At 43.2% G+C, this 22,925-nt stretch overlaps 1 protein-coding gene across 1 annotated transcript in view; it reads right to left on the bottom strand.

The window, feature by feature from the left end:
- Positions 1 to 22,925, bottom strand: part of LOC138284762 (uromodulin-like) — a 191,914-nt gene that overhangs the window by 94,011 nt on the left and 74,978 nt on the right. The window contains exons 3-5 of the mRNA XM_069223900.1: positions 16,388 to 16,602; positions 8,677 to 8,834; positions 501 to 746 (exon numbers count right to left, since the gene is read on the bottom strand). Coding sequence (XP_069080001.1) covers positions 501 to 746; positions 8,677 to 8,834; positions 16,388 to 16,602 — 619 coding nt within the window. The remainder of the gene's footprint in view (positions 1 to 500; positions 747 to 8,676; positions 8,835 to 16,387; positions 16,603 to 22,925) is intronic.

Below are 22,925 nucleotides of genomic sequence, written 5' to 3'. Positions count from 1 at the left end.
TGACCGAATGAACTGCTTAAGCCGAACTTGGGGCACTATGAAAGACTTTGTCAGTCATTAGTCATCACTTGTGAGACTTCACCCATAGCATCGGCCTCGTGTAGCTACCCATGCCTTTTAGCTTCAGTGCAAGACACTCATTAGACTCTCTTAAGGAGTCAGTGTGTTTCTGTCTGTGCAGTAGAATTGGTTCTTTCAGAAAATTTGTCAACAGAGATGGAAGGGGGCAACGTACAACCTACTGTACTAGGATTACTCCCTGGAGGCGTGATATGTGGGATCTCTCATTTGCAAACATTTCTCTTTGTGGTATTTTCTGTGTTTACGGCTGTGCGGTAATGACTTCCAATAATATTAAATATATCTCCTGCCTTGTTACCGTATACATTCAAAAATACAAGTTCTATATGGATCTGGAAATAATTACTCTGCAGAGATATTTTCACATGCAGCCTTTGGGACTCTTTGTGAGGACAACACAGCACTTACAATGTACTCACCCGCCTGAAATCAGCAGCACATTCTCATCACTAGCCGAGTTGGATGTTGGACCAGCAAAGCAATTTTCTGCTCTTAGGGCAAATGTTTCTGAGTCTAGAAAGTCTGCAATTATCCCAAGATACAATGTTGTTCCTGCAGCAATTTCATAATTATCCTTGTCAATCGGCCTTGCGTATGATGAATCAGAATATGCAGTCATGATGGTGGGAACAGAGCCAGTATTGTTGATGGCCAAATTTATTTGACTAAAGATTTAAAAAAAGCTTTGTAATTAAAAGGACAAACCACCTTCAAACACATTTACAGTTATTAAATATACCAAACCAGCAATCCACATAATAAACCACTGTCAGTATCCCAAGACGTATACCAAACAACCATGATTACCCAGATTGATGAATCAGATCACAATCACTACTGTAATCAGTAAATCAAACATTCTTTTTACTTCAGTCAGTATCGAAAGCCACCATGATAATCCAGACCTGTATTTCCAACCATGACCAATTTCTAATTATGAAAGCAAATCACTATAATCTGCTACCAAACATACCAAACATACCAAACATCCTTATTAGCACAGCCACCAGACAAGCTCACCGTAAGCATCCCATCAATAAACGAAATTACATTTTCCTAAGCAATTAAAACACTGTAATTATCCCAATATATACCGAAAGTCACACTTATACCCAATAGATACAAATACCACGATGACACAAATTGATACACCAAACAAAAATCAGTATGGTAGCTGAGAAAACCACCATCTTGATCCCAATTTCAGTCACTAAATAAAATCACCACCATTAAACCACCACATTAGCGAAACAGTACTTCAAATAAATGACATTGTCTTACGTAATAAAGCAGTATCTCCTCTTTAGTATCCCAATCAGTAAGCGATGTCACCTGTTTTTAATACTGTAGGTACGATGTGGAACCACAACTAACAATCCTCCATACATTTTATTTCTATACATAAACTTTGATAGCCATCACAGCCCCTACATGGTCTGTGTCTGCATTCTTCGCCCATAAACATGCACTAGTAACTGTTCCCTCAAATAAAACAAATCAACAATATTATTAGGAAAGACTGAGAAGTCAAATAATTATCCTTATCAGTTCGAAAATGTATCCATTGACACTATTCCACTCCACCCTAAATATAAAGATCTCTGCAGTATCAAGGTCGACAGTGTTTCACTCCTGCACACACATACACACAGACGTACATACACACAGTTCCAAACATCCAGACCTCTCTGTCAACCCAAATCAACCACAAAATAAGACCTTCAGCGAAAACATCGTCTTTTCTGATGCACCATTTTCAAACCTCTCTTTCTCTGGTCTTGCGTTTACATATTGTGTAGTCTGTTAACGTTTAGTACCTTCCTATGTTAACTAGGCCACCATACCAACCGATGTAAAGACGTTTTCGCTCCCAATTGAAACAAAACACCAGGTCCACACAGTTTGCCCCAATACAGTGGTGTCTGTACCAGCTTTTACACCAATAGGCCAGTACTAAAACGCACTGTTTTCATGAGTAGTTTTTGCATGGTTGCTTGGTGTAAATGACAATGCAAAATTGAACTCCTGGTGCATCTTTTATGCAATGTGGCCTACTTCGCCCTGTTAAAGCAGCTGTGAAGCATGGTGATTTTCCAATATAAAATGCTTTGTCCTTGACTAGGCTTTAAGTAGGTCTTAGTGGGCACAGTGAAAGATGCCATCCATTGACATCATTCAGGACCAGCTACCGGTAGCTGCAATCCCTGGCTTTTTCTTTGGTAATTGTGACACTATGGCTCTGCCCTTGATATTCCACATCTTAGGGGTACGGAGGCAGAAGGACAAAGTAAACAAGGTTCCAGGATGCCTGATTAAATTTAGGGGCTTCCATCCAATGTCAGGTCATGGAGCCCTAGGCAGCAAAAAAGAAGCTGCATTAAGGATGGGCGAGAGGCACACTAGTTGTGATAATTTGGTGAATTTGAGCTCATGATGCCAGCTGGGAAAACTGTGAAAGATTAGGGGTTTGAGGATAAGGATTTAGCAGACGGTTTCAAAACACTCAAAACAAGCCTCACATTCAACGCACTTGCAGGTGAGGCGCCTACAAGCTACAGTGTTTTCAACCAAATCCAGCCAACTGATTAATTCTAGACATCCTACTGCTTTTTGGAAAGCTAAGAATTGAACCTATTATGAGGTAATTTTATGACAAGACCGGAGGCTCCTATTATGCATTTCTTTTCTTATTTTATTAAACATCAGCTGCAGTCAAGAACAACAATTCCCATGAGGCAATGGAAAAGGTGGCCAATGGGAAAGAAGCTGTAGTCCAAGTAACACACCAATCACCGATAACATAGCCCTATAATACATATCTTGACTGAGAACAGCCCTCTTTTCTTGCTGCTCGCAGTCAAGATAAGTATTTCTTTCTTTATTATCTATGCAGTAATTTGTATATGTTGGGCTTTAATAGGGGTTCCTCGCTTGGTTGCCGTTAGAAATATGCTCGTTGTTTCATAGTGCTCCATATCTTGCGTTCAGTCAGCTTGTAGCCGCATGGTATTTTCCGCCCAGCGCGCGCTGCTTAACGTTTGCTTCTGCCGTTGTTTGTTAAGCGCGACCGCCATTTTACTCGGCGATCGCGCTGAACTGTCGAATATTGTTTACCTCGTCTCACCTGTTACCAAGTGTTTTTCCGGCTTTTGTTTGGTTTGCCGGTTCTGTTTTTCGGCTCACAGACCTTCTGATGGCTGCTTAGGGGCCGTCTTTCTCGTCTGCCCACTTCCTGGTGCCTTGTTTTTTCCCCGCCCAGAGGCGGAGTTTGGGCTCACTTGCTGGCCTGAGGAAAAAAATTAACCCCTTCAGCTCCAGTTCTTTTTCCAGCCAAACTTTTTCCTATAAATCCTATCAATCCTTTTTAACATGGATAGCTCTCCATTCTCCCATGCTGCCACAGAGGAGGAGGAAATGATTAAGGAAAATCTCAATGATTTTATCCAGTCTTCAGTGCAACAAGCAGTTTCTGCTTCTATTGACAATTTATCGAAAACATTAGAGAATTCAGTGGTACAGTTAATGTCTAAGATGATATTGGCCCACTCTGCGGGGGAAAGCAGAGAGCGTCGAGGAATTTAAAAAAATAAAACAACGCTTTTGAACAGTGAGGATTCCTCACACAAGGCAGAGGACGCGGTTCCTCAAAGCCCTCCCTTAAGGGAGGGGACACTTTCAAAAAAATCGTCGAATTAATGCGCAGCTAAAATTAAACACATTACACCCATTGTAATTTCCAAAATCTTGGACTCTGATGATGACAATGCGCATGATATTTATCAGGATTCGGATCTTTCCGACAAAGACAATAGAGACTCCGTCTCTTCTTCTCCTCCTCACAAAAAAGCAAAAATTCAAACCCTTTCAAGTTCCAAAACCAGTTGGGTCTTTGACTCGGAGGGTGAACTCATGTTCGATCCTAATGACATTTCAACACCAGCTCTCTACCGAGTGGTTGCCTGCGGATCATGTGGCAGAATATCTGACTACTAAGTTACGCTCTTCCCCGGACAAACAGATCAGGTCAAAGCTCAGGTTGGAGTGTCCACATCCCTCCCTGCCTTCAAAGATTACAACTACTCCTGTCATTGACTCCTCCCTCATAACCTTCTTTTCTAAATTTGGGAAGGACCCTCGAAAGGGGGTTGGCAAGTCCTGGTCTACCTGCCAGGATAAACGTTTGGATGTGGTGGGCCCCTTAGCCCGTATTTTTGATATGGCGGAGGCAGCCCGTCTGGAAGACGCTACCCTGGATCCCGTTGAGTTGTCATTGTGGGTACAACGAGTCGTTTGCCTATTAGGGAACGCTAACTGCGCCATAACCCACGAGCGCAGGAAGGGATTGCTACTCAAGTTAGATCCTGAGCTGGTCAGTTTGGCAACCTCAGACCTGGGAGTCAAAGCAGAAGGTTGTCTATTTGGTGTATCGTTCATCTAAGAACTTAGTAAATACGTGGCCACGTTTGCTTCCCTGGACAAAGCCCAACAATCCTTGAAAAAAGGTGTTTTCCAGTCGGGTTTTCTCCAGGGCCGGAAGAGGCAGGAACCGCTTTGCCGGCCGATCATACAGCAACCAAGGTTCCCGGGGTGCCTACCAAGGTCGTAATGAGTGCCAGAGTATGTTGTTCAATTCTGCTCAGAATGGACAATATTTCAGCGGTTCGTTACATAAACCATTTAGGAAGAACAAAGTCCAAACCTTTAGCGGAATTAGTGAAAGGGTTTTTGTCTTCAAAACAAAATTTCAGTCCAAGCAGATTACTTACCAGGCAATCTCAATATGGTGGCAGATTGGCATTCTCGTCATTTTCGAGACTCAAGCAACTGGAAGCTTCATCACAGTGTTTTCCAGTCCATCTTCCTCAAGTGAAGACCTTTTCGCGTAGATCTTTTGCGTCCCGCCTCAATGCGCAACTTCCGCAGTTCTTCAGCTGGCACCCGGATCCCGAAGCGTTAGCCTTCGATGCTTTTTCTCAGGATTGGTCGACCTCCCTCAATTATGCTTTCCCTCCTTTCATGTTGATTGGGCGTCTGCTAGCGCTGGTGCATCGTCAAAAAGCTACGTTAGTCCTAGTCGCTCCCTTTTGGCAGTCTCAAGTATGGTTCCCCTCTCTTCTGGAACTATCAATCGAACCCCCGTTTCTTATGCCTTCCTTCCCAGATCTACTCACCAGTCCCCTCGGTCTTTCTCATCCCCTCATCCTAGACAATCTCATAACCCTTTCAGTATGGAAAATCTCAGGGAAACCCACTCTTTCCCTTCTATTTCGGCAGAGGCTTCAAATTTTATCGGACTTTCCTGGGCCCCTGGAACAAAAAAGGTGTACAAATGAGCTTGGCCTCTCTGGCATAGCTGGTGTCTGGGAAAACATATTGATCCTGTTACAGCAGATGTAACTTTTGTAGTAAATTTTCTTGCAGCAGAAGCTAGCAAAGGTAAGACTTATCGTACTATTAACTCATATAGGTCTGCTATATCTGCTTCACACGTCTTCAGCAATGGAAAACCAATCGGAGAGCATCCTTTGATGTGTCGCCTATTAAAGGGAGTAAAAATTGCTAATCCTCCTAAACCTTAATATAATTCTTTATGGGATGTAAATGTTGTCTTTCATTTCTTTTTGTCTTGGCCGGACAATGAGTCCCTACCTCTAAAAAAGTTATCGGCCAAGTTAGCCATGTTGTTGTGTCTCGTTTCCTTTAAACATCTTTCTGATGTTAGGGCTCTAGACATTACAGCACGATCTTTTACTCCAACATGTGTTCTTTTCACTGTTCACAGACGTACAAAAACTGGTCTTTCCTCAGTGTTTTATCCTTATTTTCCAGACCACCCCAAGTTATGTGTTGGCCAGTGTTTAAAGATTTGTGAACATCAGACAGCCGATTTGAGGATTTCTTCCTCGTCAAAACTCCTGATTTCTTTCAGGAAGCCTTACAAACCTGTTTCCTCTCCTACTCTAGCTCGTTGGGTCAGATGGATTATGAAGCTGGCAGGTATTGATACGTCCGCTTTCGGGACTCATTCCGCTAGGGGAGGTATGGCCTCCAAAGCTTTTTGGGCTGGCTCTCGACTAGAGGACATTCTCAGATCGGCTGACTGGTCTAATGAGAATGTGTTTAGGATGTTTTATTGCAAGCCTGTTCACCATGCTTCTCTAGATGTTATTGATTTGCTTTAAAATAGCATAATAGGAGCCTCCGGTCTTGTCATAAAATGTAGATTTTCCTAGTAATTTATTAAGGAAAGTCTTAATTTTATTAAAGACACAGAGGTGAGTATTATCCCGCCTCTACAAATTCTAATGCTTATTATTTTGTTCCCTCCCAGCAACATCTTCAACGACTCCGCAAAACTTCCTCTTAAGGACTTCAATGTTCACCACTTTCCTGGTTCCGCCTCTCCGGCGGCGTTCGTTTCCAAGTTTCAAGATCCCAGGATCCAACATCTTCCACGTTCCATATCTGGACTTTTGATTGTAGTTCAAGAACTTTTGTCCATGTTCATGGCACTATGTATTTGTTGTTCTATTATTCCACTGTTTACCTCTTAAGCTCGCATAAGAAAAGAGGGTTGTTCTCAGTCAAGATATGTATTATAGGGCTATGTTATTGGTGATTGGTGTGTTATTTGGACTACAGCCTGTTTCCCATTGGCCACCTTTTCCGTTGCCTCATGGGAATTGTTGTTCTTGACTACAGCTGCTGTTTAATAAAATAAGAAAAGAAATGCATAATACTCGCCTCCATGTCTTTAAGAAAATTAAGACTTTCCTTCATAAATTACTAGGAAAATCTACATTATCAGCTTCCCGAGCAGGTAGAGAATTATCCTTTGATAATACTGCACTACATTGATATGTTTATTGGTGAAGTTGTGCGTTGGTGAGGTTAAGGCTAGCTGCAAAGTCTGGTTCGAAAGTGTCACTGCCATTTCTTCTGATGTCATGCGATTTGACCAGTGTCGGAAACTGGAAAAAATATATTCAGGGAAAGCATAAATTGATGGTCAAGTTGTGGAAAATGGAAGCGGAGGAGTAACAAGGGAAGGAGCTTGAATAGCATAGTCTGACAGTCAACTTACACATTTTTTTTTTTTTTAATATCTGCTGCAAATAAACTGGCAATAAGGACACATTTGACAGCAAGCATGTTCTGACTGACATGACTGGTCACAAAGAGACTGCATTTCTGCATTTTAAAATATCTTAAATGGTCAAGACGCTTGCTGCAGAAATCTTTGGTGCCCTGCAATTTTGAGGGGATTATAATAGTGGTAAGATAACTCTGGTGGTTAATTCAGTTATGGGAGAGTTATGTCTTTTATCCAATCACAGTTTTGACTCATACAGTAGCGTAGAAGTTTAATGTGCCTTCCGCAAAGCATTCCATGTAATTTATAAAATACAGATTTGTATTTAATGTAGATGGGTTAGTGGACTTTTACTTTTGACACCAAGATCATTTTGTTACTTCAAATTATTAAACTGCAATCCTTCTAATGTAGCACCGTGACCTGTTTACCCACATCAAGGAACTGCATGCAAACTGTAAGTGATGGGTTTAGATCCTTCTTTTTTCTCAATGTGTTATTCTTAGATTGCAAAGAAGGGCTCTTCTGGGAATTAATTAACCCTTATTAATAGAGACAACTTTAATCACTTTATTACATTTTATATCCTGACTTTCTGTTTCTCCTGACTCTTCACTCATAACATATAATGTCTGCATGTATGACGATGTATGATTCCTGCACCTTATAATCCTCATTGTCTATTTCCTGTACATTTCCTGTACACTGATTTACACACTTGTATTATTTATTGTGTCTCTGTGTTTGATGTAAAATACTCTGATACCCTACACCGGAATGATTAATGCTATGAAAGAACTAAATAAAAATAAATTAGTAGGTGTCATTTAAATTAATATCTGTACAATTACTCATAAACACTGACAAATCTTGCATTTACAGTGCTTGCACATCTTTTACATAGAGGGGTTGAACAAAGTCAAAATCCTGGCTCCATGTCATAGTTCCTCAAAACTGTTTATGAAATGAAAACCTGTGTGCCTTTGTTTCTTTTTATTGCATTAGCATCTAGTTAATTAATAGGCTCTAGATAGCGTCCAGCCAGGGTGATACTTGAATAAAAGAAGTGTTGATAGCCTTTAAAAACAAGCCTTTGTTTGTGCTCGACTAGAAGTAAAAATAAGAAACCCCACTGCCTGCAGGTTCCTGCACCGAACGGAATGCTGGAACAGTGTGAGTGCTGCTGAATTGTGTACCGGTGTTGGAAATTGACACCAGGACAAAAGCAGCATATTTTCCAGGTTCAGCCAAATCGCTGACCTGGTCCAGATATAGCTGCTCGAATCTGGATCCTGTGCCCCTACTTACCAGCACTGGATGTGACTTCTTGGGAAATCATCGGCAGGCTAAAACCCATAGGATATCATTTATGGCGAGATCATCATTAAGCAAATTGGTGGTTTTAAAATCTGAAATATCTGAACTCTGATTGGTCTCAGAATGTAGGCAAGTATGGAGGCACTGCCATGAGGATACTTTCATGCTCTCAGATGCCAACTTACCTCACGGGAGGTGTGGGGGGATAATCAACATGAGCTGTGCCATTCTGTGCACCTGTTGTATATGTACAAGAGAACGGAACGCTCAGCAATACGGCGGCACTATTGTCCTGCGACGGGATATGGAGAACATTTGAGAAAGTCTCTTGGTCGCCATTTATCTGAAAACAAACATACACGAGTCAATATTTTTCGACTAATATTCATGCACCTGACTTAATCTTACCGCATGTAGGAAGCAAACCTGCCTTCTGGTGCCCTCTGTAAAGTCTGACCCCATTAATCCCTGAGTAATACATCCATGTCAAATTTTCAAGACATCCAGAAAAGACAGATTGGCAGGCACACAATGTAACACAATTGAACTAAATTACGCCTCTTGTTTAGATCTAGCCCCTCCTTGTCCTACTTTAAACACCACTGCTCTATAAACTGTGCACTGCACACAGAAATGGCAGGCCTGCATGATACCACCTACTATTCTGCAAGAAGGGAATACTGTGTGATATGAGGCCTTCCCCTGGGGACTGTGGCAGGTACACCCGTGGTGATTGCAAACAGGTACCATTGCAATCCAACTGGATGACCAAGTTATTCCTTTTGTGCAGAATAAGTAGTCAAGGTCTTCTCCAGAAAGTGGTAGATGGTTTAGGTCTAAGGTACTGAATAACACAAATTATTGTGCTAAATAAAGGGCAGTTAAAATAAGGTATCACAAAAGGAAAACATCTTTTAGGGCTGCAATAAGACCAAAACACAACTCTAGTGTTCACACTATAATGAAATAGTTCAACAATAAAATGCCTCCCTATGATTAATGTTATCCAATTGAAATGATTTCTATGTCCCCTGCTAACTTTAGGAATTCTCAATCTCAGCTCTTTCACTAAGCCAATGCAACAAAAACACAATTTCTTGAGTCACTGGGAATGCACCCCTCATAATAATGATGCCTTTTTTGCAAATCCATAGTAGAGGTAGAGCTTTTTGCAGACAAAATTGAATCTGCTTAGATGGGGGAGAAAAGCATACAACACAGGGTGAGTTTACAATTATGGTTTCATTACAAATGGCATTCTAGAACTCAGCAATTGAACTTTTGAGGAAATATTGTTAACACATAGACACACACAGTTCTGAGTGTTTTCACTGAGAGTGGGGAGTAAGAAGTGGGAATGGTGTGTACATGGTATTCTACATTCCACACTGTTTTGACTTTCAAACTTCCTTCAGCTAAAACTTGTAAGATATTGTGCAACCAAAAAGCAGGACTAAACGCAACAGTTGCTCAACTTGTAATTTAAAATTAGATGCAAAATCACAGGTAATCTATTACAACGTTACACGCAGAGTGATTGTGATTGTATTTGCAATGCGACTGGAGTAGGGCTATTTAAACTCTATCCTTCACACATCACAAATGCGCAATTATATACTCACATTTGATTTTATACTCACTGTGTGCCTTAATAATATTTAATTGTATGAGCATTTAAATGTATTAATGAAATGTAATCATTGTAGAGACTAAGGGGGTCATTATGAGCTTGGCGGGAGCGGTAACCGACGTGCGGCCGCCAATGCGGCCGCACTCCCGCAGTGCCCATTACAACATCCCCGCTGGGCCGGCGGGCGCAAACCTAGTTTACGCCCGCCGGCCCAGCGGGGATGAGGCCGCAACATAGGAGCTGGCTCCTAATGGAGCCGGCGGGGTTGCGGCTCTGCGGCGGGTGCAGTAGCACCCGTCGCGCTTTTCACTGTCTGCTATGCAGACAGTGAAAAGCTACCCGGGGCCCTGTTAGGGGGCCCCTGCACTGCCCATGCCACTGGCATGGGCAGTGCAGGGGCCCCCAGGAGCCCCAGGACACCCCTTACCGCCAGCCTCTTCCTGGCGGTGCAAACCGCCAGAAACAGGCTGGCGGTAGGGGGGTCATAATCCCCAGGGCAGCGCTGCTTGCAGCGCTGCCCTGGCGGATTATCACCGCCAGGGCTAAAACGGCAGGAAACCGCCGGCCCCGGCGGTGCGACCGCGGCGCTACTGCCGCGGTTGTAATACGGCTCCCCATACCGCCAGCCTGTTGGCGGTACGGTACGGACGCCACATTACCCCTGGCGGTCTCTGACCGCCAGGGTCGTAATGACCCCCCTAAGGGCCTCATTATGAGTTTGATGGATTAGATTATGATCCTGGCGGGCGGACCGCCAGGAGACCGCTGCCTCTGCCAGGAGCAGGGATCCTGATAGGATGGTGGCCGTGAAAGTCGTGGTCAGCCACAGTGGTGCTGAGTTTGTCACCGCCATGCCGATCACGACTTTCCTTTCCATCAGCCTTTTCGTAGCGGGGTCCCATCCATAAAAAGGCTGGTGGAAAGGCAGAGTTGTTGGCCACACGGGGGCCCCTCCAGTGCCCATGCCCATGATCATGTCCCGTGGCAGTGCAGGGGCCCCACTGTCAACACATTTGGAATGCGCACTGTCTGCAGACAGTGCGCATTCTGACATTGGCAGACAGTGTGCATTCTGAGGGTGCTGTGTGTGACGGCGTTGGCCTCGGCTCCCGCTGCACTGTTTCTGCCAGTCTGACCAGCGGGAACGTCATAATACGACATTTCCACCGGCAACCCAGTAGAAACATCGTAATACGATGGTAATGAGTCCTCTGGCTTGATGGTTGCGTCCCCACAGCCGTATTGGAGTCCGGGTGGGGACTCGTAATATGGCCCTAAGAGATTTTCACATGCGTGCACACTTACACTTCAAGTTATTTATGCATATGTAAACATGTATTTCTTTCATTAACATTTTGCATTTATTTCTAAAGTTACACTTATGCACGTTTTGTATTTATTTCTTAAGCTACGTATGGCATGTAAAACGAGGTCTTTGCAGTGCATATTAAATGCTTAGTTAAATTAGCCTGACTATAGGTCTCATTTTGAAATGCATTTTGCTTTGTTAGACTGTTCCTTCTTTTTTCTTTTGTAGGAGTTTTACTATGATTCTTGTTACCTAGAGGAAGGAATCTTGTATGTATTAGACTGCTGATAGTGAAGCTTGAAGAGAAATTTGGGAAAGTGTGTGGAGACTAATGGTGAGAAGGAACCTCCTGTTCATTGTGTACCAGGAATGAGGGATGTTTAAGGTTACAGTAATTGTCTCAGTTTTGAAGCACTGGGAAATGTCAGTGATGTTGCAAATGCACAATAATTGGTTGCTGGTGGTGTGGAAAAAGACACAAATGTTGCTGAAGCTTCTGCTGCTTTTATTTGGTGTTGAAACAGTTAGTAGTTAAAACAGAGTTCCTCACACTTTGAGGGGTAGAGACCTCTAGCCTTGCAAGTGTGAGGCTATATGCTAAACACTTGTTTCCTTTTCTTGAAGACTTCTACTGACACCTTCCTGAAACTTTCCTTAACTTCCTAACTCCTTAATTAGAGCCCTGATTAGATGATGCTATAGCTATCCAATGTTTAGGAGAAAGAAGAGAAGTTTCTTTATGAAACGCCTGTTCCTCATTCTCAGTTTCTGTATTGCTGTGGCTGTGACTATTCTGCATCTTATTTTGCTTTGGTTGAACTTACTGAGATTTTTCAGCTTGGCAATTGTATTGCTGTATTTTATAAATATATTCCTGGGATGTCTGTGTATTGGGTTGATTAATAACCTGAGAAAAGCCCTGTTAACTACAGTCACTGATTCCTGGTTCTTACTATGGAGTCACCCTGGCTTTCGAAGAAAATAAATCTATTTTTGATATTTACTACCTCAATCAACTACCAAAGGTCCATATGACCAAGGGGAAAAAATCTTTGAGGACTTTACTAAGAGATTGCAGTTTACTTCCCTACACGCTCTCAGGACTGTTGCCAGATGCAAATTTTAGCCATTTTAGTTTGGTCTTATTTGAATTAATTGGGACAGTGTTGTTGCATCCCAAAAGAGTATCTTGTGGGTAAAGGATGAAGAAGAAGTAGACAGCGTTCATCTGGGCTATGCTAGATTTTCAGGTTAGCCACAAAATGAATGTATATATCAGCAATCTAAATTGGAGTCATTACATAGTTATTGACCATCCTGAAATTGCGCTGTAGATTTAGGCCAAATGTTCAAAATTTAGACACTCATCAACATCCTGCTTGTGAGAGGAAGAGACTTCAGAGGGTGCAGGATTGCAAAGTAGAGTTATTTGTAGGACAAAGAATTATGGGCTTATTACATCAATTTAGTCCCAATTACAGTACCTGCCAGTGCAAAGAAGAACTGGAGTCAATTAGCGTGTCTTAGTCACTGGATCTTCTGCCACAATACTTTTTAAGGGTCCCCTGCATCACCTGCAGGCTGGGTGCAACCTTCAGGTCTAGTGTGCTCCATAACATGATGCTTCCACTGTTTAAGGCAACCAGTGCAAGACTCTGATCTGTTTCCAACCAAAAGCTCTGAAGTCAACTAGTTAAGGTGGTCCACCAGACAGAGGATCATGTTAAAATCAGAAATTTGGCCTAAAAAAGATTTTCATGAAAACTTACAGCTAGATCCTTACAGATAGGTTGATACACAAATCTTGGTTGTGTCAAGTCAGTTCCAAGCCTAGAGGCAGCCTACAGGATTTCTCAATGACATTCAGCTTATGAATCAGGATGTCATACCATACCAAAAGCAAAAAGAACAAATGATATACGGAGTGCTGAACAATGCAAACATTCACCCCCTGATGGTATAAACCAAGATCTGTGTCTGGGGGTGAATGTTTCATTTGTTCTGCATTCCGTCCATCAACAGTTATTTTTGCATTGGGAAGGGTATGCCCAGACGTAGGTCCCATGCTCACTATGCCACCAGATTCGAGCTAGCCTGGATGAAGAGGGGTGATACCCCAAAGCTGGTCCCAGGATGCTTGTTTCTGGTCCAGGGAGGACTTGACCTGGCAGTTCGGACTGGACTGTTCCAACGGGGAACATGGTCAAGACTGATTTGCATATGGCTGGGTCCAAACTGGAATAGCATGGTGAGCAAAAAAACTGATGGATTAAACCCAGATCTGGGTCTCTGGGTGAATGTTTGATTTGCTCTGCATTCCTTCCATCAACTGTTTTGTTTGCCATACTATACCAGCCATGGTACAAAGCAGGCCTGGGACAGCCATTAGGTGAGATACTTTCAGACCTATAGCTGCTGGTGGCTTTTGTTGGAGAAGGAAGGACCAACAGGTGGTGCTGACAATATTTGCACCATTCCTTGTCTGGAGTATCTTACTGCACACTGAGATGAGTGAATGCGAAACAACATATCACACCATGCTCTAGGGTGAGGGGCTGAAAACCAGGCCATTCCAGAATGCAATGAGAGGAGGGAGCAAAAACCAGGGGACCAGACCATGCACTGAACTGAAGAGTGGAAACCCAAGGATTGCAACAGGCACTGAACTGAGCAGTAGGGATCATGGGATTGCAGCATACACTGAGCTAATAAGTAGGGACTAGGGTTTTGCAACGTGTGCTCAGCTGAGACAGTAAGAACCAGGAGATCTCCGCATGCACTAATGGAAGGAGAAGAACAAGGAAATCACTTCATGCACCAGGCTGAGGGAAAATGAAACGGGATCACAGGCAGCATGCCTAAATCATAGTAAGCAAGAACGAGGAGATTGAGTTATTCTTCGAGCAGAGCAAGTAAGAACCAGGGGATCACAGCATACATCAAGATGAGTAGTAAGTATCAAAGGGTGAAAACATACCCTGAGCTGGTGGAGTAAGAACCAAATGATCGCTGAATTTCCCTAGTTAAAAGAGTAGGAGTCAAGGGATTGCTCTGTGCTCTGAGCCGAGGTAGTATAAACTAAGCTAACAGAGACAATAGGCACTGAGCTTAGGGAGCAAGAACAAGGGATTACGTTCATGCACTGAGCTGAGAGGGTAAGGACTAGGGGATCAATGCACTCTGTCTCAGCTCCATCCAGAATGTGCAAGTGTGCCAGCACCGACTGCACAATCAGTGGCAAGCTTCGTTGAAGTTTCAAAAGGTTCTCTCCAGCACTGACTAACATACAGAGGGCGTTATTTAGAAACTGGCAGACCAGGAGTGCCTCTGTAAATTGTTAGGGTTTCCTCCCTGCTAAACTTACAGTTCCCTTGCCTCATTCAGATGTGGGGCAACCACTAGATTTCCAATGGCAGAACCTCAGCTGGCTCTGCTGCCAGTAACCTATGACCCATTTGTTCATCCACCACAGGGTCTATGATTTGTAAGGCCTGTCGTGTTTTAGGCCATCAATACAGTGGATCTGGGCAAGGAAAATGGTAAATGTCCCCACATGAAGGTAGAAAACTTCCTACACATCAAGGCTATTGTTTTGTTTCTGTTTTTCAGGTCAAGAACCTGCTTTGGTTGTTTTTTTTTTCTAAAATATAAAAACCATGACATAATGGCTGGCTAGCATTATAGTTTTGAAAAAAGTGTTCCCAACAAGAAGGTGAAAGTACTTTCCTCAAATTGATCGGCACCAAGCCGTTGCAATTCTAAATGGGATGGTGGGGAAAAGGGCATCTGCTACACCAGCAAAGTGGAGACCGTCCCAAGTTAACATGACCCCAGAGTTTTGCCAGCTCTACAGTGTTGCTACTGAAAGGATTACTGATTTATCAAATATGTTTTATCTCCCTTGGAGAAATGGTAGATTGTTGCTAAATAGTATACTTTACGAATCCAAGGAATATGTTAGCAGAAATGCTTTTCACAACCTATTGGACTTCTAATGCATGTTTTGTCAGCACTTAGTGGGAACTCTAGTAATTCTTTAGTGTAACTCAGTCAGCACCTCTGTGTGTTATAAAAGAGATGGTTGATCCAACACAATGCTACAACCTAGAGAAGACAGCCTACACCTATACTGATTCATACAACCCACTTCACTGATTGATATCATGTAATCTATAACAAAATTTGGAGAAACCTAAAGTGCAACCTAAAATATAGACTCCTTCGATATGAGCAGCTATAGGAGTTATTCTCTCCACAGAGATATTCCTCAAGGTCTGTTAACAGCACAGGATGGAAAGGCAACCAGGTCTGTGAGTATTAGGGCCTCTGGAAACTGCTATGATGGGCCAAGAAGATGCATGTATGCTGGAATTTCAGGCTAACTGTATCAAACAGAACTCAATAGACATAATCAAAGTGGCAAACATTTACATAGTGTTATCCTTAAAAGCTGGCACAATAACTCAATGGACTAATGTATCCCTTGCAGAGGTCTGGGAGGTAACTCTGTAGGTCAAAGGTTCAAATCCCAGTAAGCGGGCTCCACCTTTCACTCTTCTGAGATCAATAAAGCCAGTATAATTGAGTTTGGTAATAATTAACAGTTGTCGTCAGCACTTAGAAACCACACAAATGGTAGGATGCACTCTATAAGTGTTATAGGGCCCAATTTGGATATTGGTGGAGGGGTTACTCCGTCACAACAGTGATGGGTATACTGTCCGCCTAAATATAAATCCCATTAACTCCAATGGAATTAAAATTTTGGTGGACAGGATATCCGCCACCATTGTGGAGGAGTAATCTCTCCGCTAATATCTAAATCAGGCCCATCATTTTTATTATTATTATTCTTTTTAATCACAAAGGAGATGAGCTGTCTGTAAAGGATCTTTAACCCTACCTCTGATTGTTAAAATATTAACAGAAAAACAAATAAATCCACTGTGAGTCTCACCTTCATCACGTTCCCGCAGGAGCCATTCTGTGTTGGGATTGCGAAAGAATATACACGGATGTTATTGAGCAACAGAGTAGTCGAGGTGCAGTTCATGCCAACGCTGGATAAGTAGGAATTCTCAGGAATTCTGTGGAGCACTTCCAACAAGCACTTACTGACAGAAATGGTCATCAAGTTGTCACAGGTGAGCACTGGAACCAGGTCATTTTCAGCTGAGATGTAGAAGGATTGTTACAGTACAATCACTGTACACAGGAAAAGGCAAAGCCATCTCATAGATTCACAACAGATAATCCCAGGCTGACCCATTGATACCCCTACAGTAGACTTAGATGTCCCTGCAGTTATAATCCCACAGATAAATCCAAACACCAATACAGACAGCATAACAGTAACTTTAGATGCCCTCACAGACACCATAAAATAATGCTTGATACCACCATGGATACTCCTAATTCATAATAGCCATAGACTCCCTCAAGACACCACAAAAATAATACCAGATGTAGCTCATAAGAGTAGCCCCAGGCAGCCTCAAACATATCATCACAATTACCCTTGACTCCTCCCACAGACACTGGTACAATAAACATAGATACCCCTACGGACAGTCCCACAATATTCCTAGATTCCTCTTCTGAGGAAAATGGTCTATTATATGGTGTAGTTGTGTGACTTCACTGTGTAATGAACTCCTAAAGCATGCAGCTTGTCTCTGCTGGGTCCTTCAGGGCAGTCCTTCTTCGGTCCTTTCTTCAATTCAGATGTGGTCTGAGTTCTGGGTGCCAGGGGTGCCACTTGTATACCCAGTTCTTTCTATTGGGGGATGTGGTGACTACTATTCAATGGGCTACCAAGTCCATTCCCGCCTAGTGATGACTTCATGTCAAGTCTGACATCTAGCTAGCTCAGAATACACCATTCTGCCCACTCTCAGCATGGCAGAACTTTTTTCTTGGCGGGTGGAGCTCCCTAGCCCATTTTAGAGGTGTGGCTACCTGGGGGCTACAAACCCATGGAAAAAAAACGTTTTGGCAATGGCTTCCTCCTCTCTTTCCCCAAAAACAAAAGAACAGGCCATCTTGTGCGACTGTCATTGGTCCTTCAAAGGTGAGATTACCTTTGAAGCTTTCCTTTTTGGCTCATATCCTGGTTGGCCTTCTTGCCACACGGAGATCAAGCCTCTTTCAACAGCAGTCCCTTTATGTTCCTTCCAGAGAGGTTCCCCTTCCCCTCCAAGGGCAGAAGGCTGTCTTGAGGTCAGCAGTCGTAAATGGTCACTGCAAAACTTTGAGCAACAAAGTGGCAACTTTCTAAAGTTTCCATTTATGCAAAGTTACATTAAATTGGACTGGACCATCAAGTCAGATTTAATACAATGGTTAATGCAAAGATTATTTTCCTTCCTTGAAATATCATATTTCGTAGTCCTCTTCAGAAGTTAACACTATGTAGATGTCAGCGTGTAAGTCTGTAGTCACCAATGGGGCTAATACCCTTTCCACAATAAAAACAAAAATGTGGGGTTTATACTGTCAGGACATGTAAAAGTTAATAAACAACTCCATCTTTTTAATATAGAGTAAGAGTAATATAGAGTAAAACACCAGCAGCATCAGTCCAAAAACTTGGGGTGGTCATGCAAAAAGAGACATTTCTTACATGGCCCGCTCCAGATGAAAGGTGATAAGCAGCAAACCTACACCCTGTAGTTCTCCTCATCTAAGTGGAAGAACCTGGAAAGATCGCCTGCATTGGCATAGACACTTATTGGTCTGTGCTCCACTGTAAAGTTCATACCCTGTAGGGAAATGGACCACATCAACAGTTTGGGGCTCTCTCTTCTATTCCCCATAGGCCACCTGAAAGGTCTGTGGCCAGTTTGCACTCTGAAGTGAGTCCCAAACAATAGGGTGTCAACATCTTCAAGGGCCAAGCCACAGCAAAGGCTTCCTTCTCAATGACACTCCAATGCTGCTTTCTACTGAGGAGTCACCTACTAATAAAGGCAACTGGTTCATTCTGGTCCTCATCATTTACCTGTGCCAACATTGTTCCAATTCCATGGTCAGAAGCATCTACCTGAACAATGATCTCCTTGCTAAAGTCAGGTAACTTTAAGATAGGCGCTGAGCACCAAGCCCCATTCAAGGCATCAGAGGTCTTCTGGCACCCTTCAGTTAAAATAACTTTCTTGGGCTGTTTTTTGGAAGTGAGTTTTGTCACTGGCTGCATAATGGTACCCTATCTCTACATAAAGCTACTGTAATACCAAGTCAGGCCACGAAAACCTCTAACCTAGGTCTGAGTCTTTGAAGCCCCCGAAGTCATAATAGTCTGGATTTTGGGCTTCAGAGGCTATACAAGGTCTTCACCCACTTAGTGGCCCAAGTTCACTACAGAACCTATCCCTATTTGGCACGTACTTGCCTTAATAGTCAGGCTGCCTTCCTGCAAGGCCTGAAGCAATTTCTATAAATGGACTAGGTGCTCCTCTCAGGTAGAACCAAAAACAGCAATGTCATCAATATATGCTTCATTGATTGATCCCGGACCTGAGAGAATTCTATTCACCAACCTTTGAAAGATGGGATGGTGTATTTTTCAAACCACAGGGCATCTCTTTAAACTGAAAATGGCCTTCAGGGGTTACAAATGTGGTCCTTTCCCTGGCTGCTTATGTGAGGGTAATTTGTCAGTATGCTGAAGTTAAACCAAATGTACTTTGGTACTTGGCAGTACCCAGGTCATTTATGAACTCATCAGTTCTTGGTATGGGGTGAGCATCATTCTTATTGAGTGCATGTAGGCCCCTGTAGTCCACACAGAACCTCATCTCAGGTTTCCTACCTTTTGGGTTTCGTTTGGATACTTGAACAACTGGGCTGAACCAAGGACTGTTAGAGCGTTCAGTCACCCCAAGCTGTAGCATCCTAGCAATTTCCGCCTTAATACTGCATGGAAGAAGAACATCCGATCTCCTTCTGAGTTTCTCTGGTAAACCCATTATCATGCCCCTCAAAGTCTTATTGAATCTTTCAAGAAGCCCAATACCTTGGAATGGTAGGGAGTGGTGAAAGTGTAAGTAACACTACACTTATCACACTTTGCTTTTAGATAGGCAGACATAAGGATGATGACTCTATTTGAAATCACCTCCTTAAGAAAGCCCATCCTGATGAAGATATCAAGTAGGGCCCTGGCCCCTGCAGGTGAAGTGACGGTCCTAAGTAGAATTGCCTCTGAGTACCTGGTGACATGGTCCACTGCCATAAGGATTAATCTGCTCACAGATGAAGTCTGAAGGTCAAAGGGATCAACAATCTCTATTCCTACCCTCTCAAAAGGGGCCCCCACAACTGGTAATGGTATCAGTGGAGCCTTTGGCTTGCCCCATGCCTTGCCACTGGCTTGATAGGTGACACAGAAGCGACACACCTCCTGCACTTTCTGTGACATCTGGGGCCAATATAAATCACTGATCAACCTTTCCCAGGTTTTGGCCTGTCCCACATGACCAGCCATGTGGTATATCATGGACAAATTAGAGAAGGAATTCTCTGTTTTTTAGTGAACCACTACTTTCCTGGTTGCCCCTGTTTTGGAGTCTCTTGCTTCAGAATAAGGAACTCACTCATTCCAGTACCCCCTCAGGGGTGTGGAATTTATTAAAATATCTACTTGTCCACAGGACAGGTTGCTTCTCAAATCTACTTGTCCTGTAAAAAGATCTACTTGTCCCTTTGGTGCCATGTAGTGTGGCACCAAATTATGGCAGCAATCTCATTATGTAAGAGCTCTGATAATAGCCTCTCTGATTATGCCAGGGCTACTACCATAGTAGGGCTTGAATACTTGCAGTTTCAATCCCTACTGTAGCAATTTCCTTATTTTTCCACCTTTCTGCAGATCTGCATACTGGGGCTGGAGGAAGCAGTAAGCAATAGTTCCAGGGCTGGAATGCCTTTGAGTCTGCAAACCTACTAACCTGCATGTTTTAAAGATCTTCACCAGCTTCTCTCTAATATTTTCCCATAATAAGAAAGGTTGGACATTTACTCCTGACAATGGCAGAATTAGAACTTCTTCCAGGGTTGGGAAGAAAGTGGCTGGAGGGAAAATGAACTTGCAAATGCTCAATAGATTTTCACATGAGCAAATCTACACATGCGTATTTACCCATGCTAAAATACAGTTCACAAATATTTTATAGGGGTACGACATATACCATGGATGCACTTTTGTGACTTTCTTTAAGAATTTGGGGCCACATGTAGGTAGGTTCAGATTTGCGACCCGCAAATTGCGAGTCGCAAATCCGAATGTAGGATGGTGTCCCTGACACAATCTGTGATTCGCAAGGGCTTCGCAAATGCACACCTCATGAATAATCATGAGGTGGGTCGCAATTTGCAACCCCCTTGCGAATGGCGGCCTCACAGGGATGGTAGCCTGCTGGAGACAGCAGACCACCATGTCTGTGATTGCTTTTCAATAAAGCATTTTTTTTTTTTTTTGTAATGCAGCCCGTTTTCCTTAAAGGAAAACGAGATGCATTACAAAAACGAAAAATTAAACGTTTTCGTTTCATTTTTTCAGAGCAGGCAGTGGTCCTGCGGACCACTGCCTGCTCTGAAAAAATGTTTACAGTGACATTCACAATGGGGAAGGGGTCCCAGGGGGACCCCTTCCCTTTTGTGTAAGTGTTAGCACCCATTTGAAATGGGTGCAAACTGTGATTGGTTTGCGCCCGCGTTCGCAAAACAATCCTACATTGCACTGTGAGTCGCAATTAGGAAGGGAACACCCCTTCCTAATTGCGAGTCGCAAACCCGTTTCGCGATTCTGTAACCAGGTTACCGAATCGCAAAACTGGGTTTGTGCACCGCAATGTGCTTTTTGCACGTCGCAAACAGCGAAAGTCGCTGTTTGCGACATGCAAAAAGCTACCTACATGTGGGTCTTGGTCCCTAATTAGGTCTGGTGTTAAAGACATTTTGTTTTTATTAAACTTCTATTTCTCTCTCTTTCGGCTGGCTTTACTGTGAGAGATCGCATTCTTCTCTTCCACAAGGAGCACATTGGCACACAAAGTAGTTTTGTTCAGTGTCAGGAACTACAGTGGCAATCAGTGACGTAACGAAACTGGAGGGTGCCCCTTTGCAAAGAACATGGAGGAGCCCCCTCTCCAGACTCACTCGGGCAGGTGCTGTGCTGAAGGGGCCCCCTGGAGGGCGGCTGCAGGGCCTTTGTTATGCCACTGGTTGCAACGTGTGCTTTTAGAGTTCAAAAACGTTTTGGGTTTTTTTTGCCAGTGTTTGTTACAATGTTGAGGGCCTGGTAGCTCCCACAACAATAACGTGTTACAAAAGCCATGTCTAAACAAGACACGCATTGATGAAACTAAAAGACTTATAAAAATATGTCAGATCAGTTGGCTTTGTCAGTGTTTGTTTATTTTCATGCTTCCCATAATCGTGTTGAAAATGGTTACACTGATTTTCCATTAGAAATATTTTTGGGAAATATTAGCATGCATCAAAACATTTGACTAAATGACACCTCATTTGCATCTAATCAGAGAGCATTCTGGGAGCATTATACTTAGCCTCATAGCCTAAACTTTTCAAACATGTGTATACACGTTTTTTTTATTTGTACTGGAACCAACGTCAGTAGTGAAGTGACCTTAAAACATTTATTTACAGCACTCACCCTAATAATGAAGGTTTTCAAATAATGAACCATAAATACAAGTTCGAACAGCATTATCTTTTGGAAACACATTACCTCAACTGTAGAGAGTTCCACTCTCTGTAAACAGGCAGCCAAAGGGTTTGTGCTGCAGAGGGTTGGGCCTACTTGTCCCAAGGACAAAGTAAACATAAAAACTTGTTGCCCTTGACCCCAAACAAGATGTCCCGGGCGATAGGAATTCCACATCCCTGCCCCTGTTGGTATCACTGTCATCCCCCTGTTCTTGACTTTCAGCTAATTGCTTAGTGCCCTCAAGAGTGGGGCAGTCCTTCTGGAGAATCCTCCTGAGAGAAACCACCTGCTCCCTGAAGTTCTGCCATGTCTCTCAAGGGGTATTCTCCTCCTCTGCGGACTTTCGGAAGCTGGCTGACCACTCTTCTTGCCCTTTCTCTTGGGGACCTGGGTCTTTCTTCTAGGTACCAGCTTCCCCTGCAACTGTCTCCTTTCCCCCAGGTCTATGAGGCTTACCTGGGTCTGAGATCTCTTGACTCCCTTCCTGAAGTTGAGCCCCTCCCACTGCCAGATACTGAGTAGAGTCTTTTGTGGATGGTAATGTAGAGTGTAAACATCCTCCTCCACATCATCATCGCATCATCCTCCTGCCCACTGTCTAGGCCAATGTCACTCTCCAAGAGTGCTTGGGCTTTATGGGCTGGATGTGACAGTACTCACACACCTCCTGACTTTGAACTAACATCACCCAGCCCCCTAAACCTGGAAGTACCCAGAAACCCTGAAACAGAGACCTTTCACCCAAGAGACAACCCATGTAAGGGCG

This window comes from Pleurodeles waltl, chromosome 3_1 (assembly GCF_031143425.1).
Source record: "Pleurodeles waltl isolate 20211129_DDA chromosome 3_1, aPleWal1.hap1.20221129, whole genome shotgun sequence".
NCBI lineage: Eukaryota > Metazoa > Chordata > Amphibia > Caudata > Salamandridae > Pleurodeles > Pleurodeles waltl.
The sequence above is the reverse complement of the archived record's forward strand: the minus strand, read 5'-3'. Positions and strand labels throughout refer to the sequence as shown.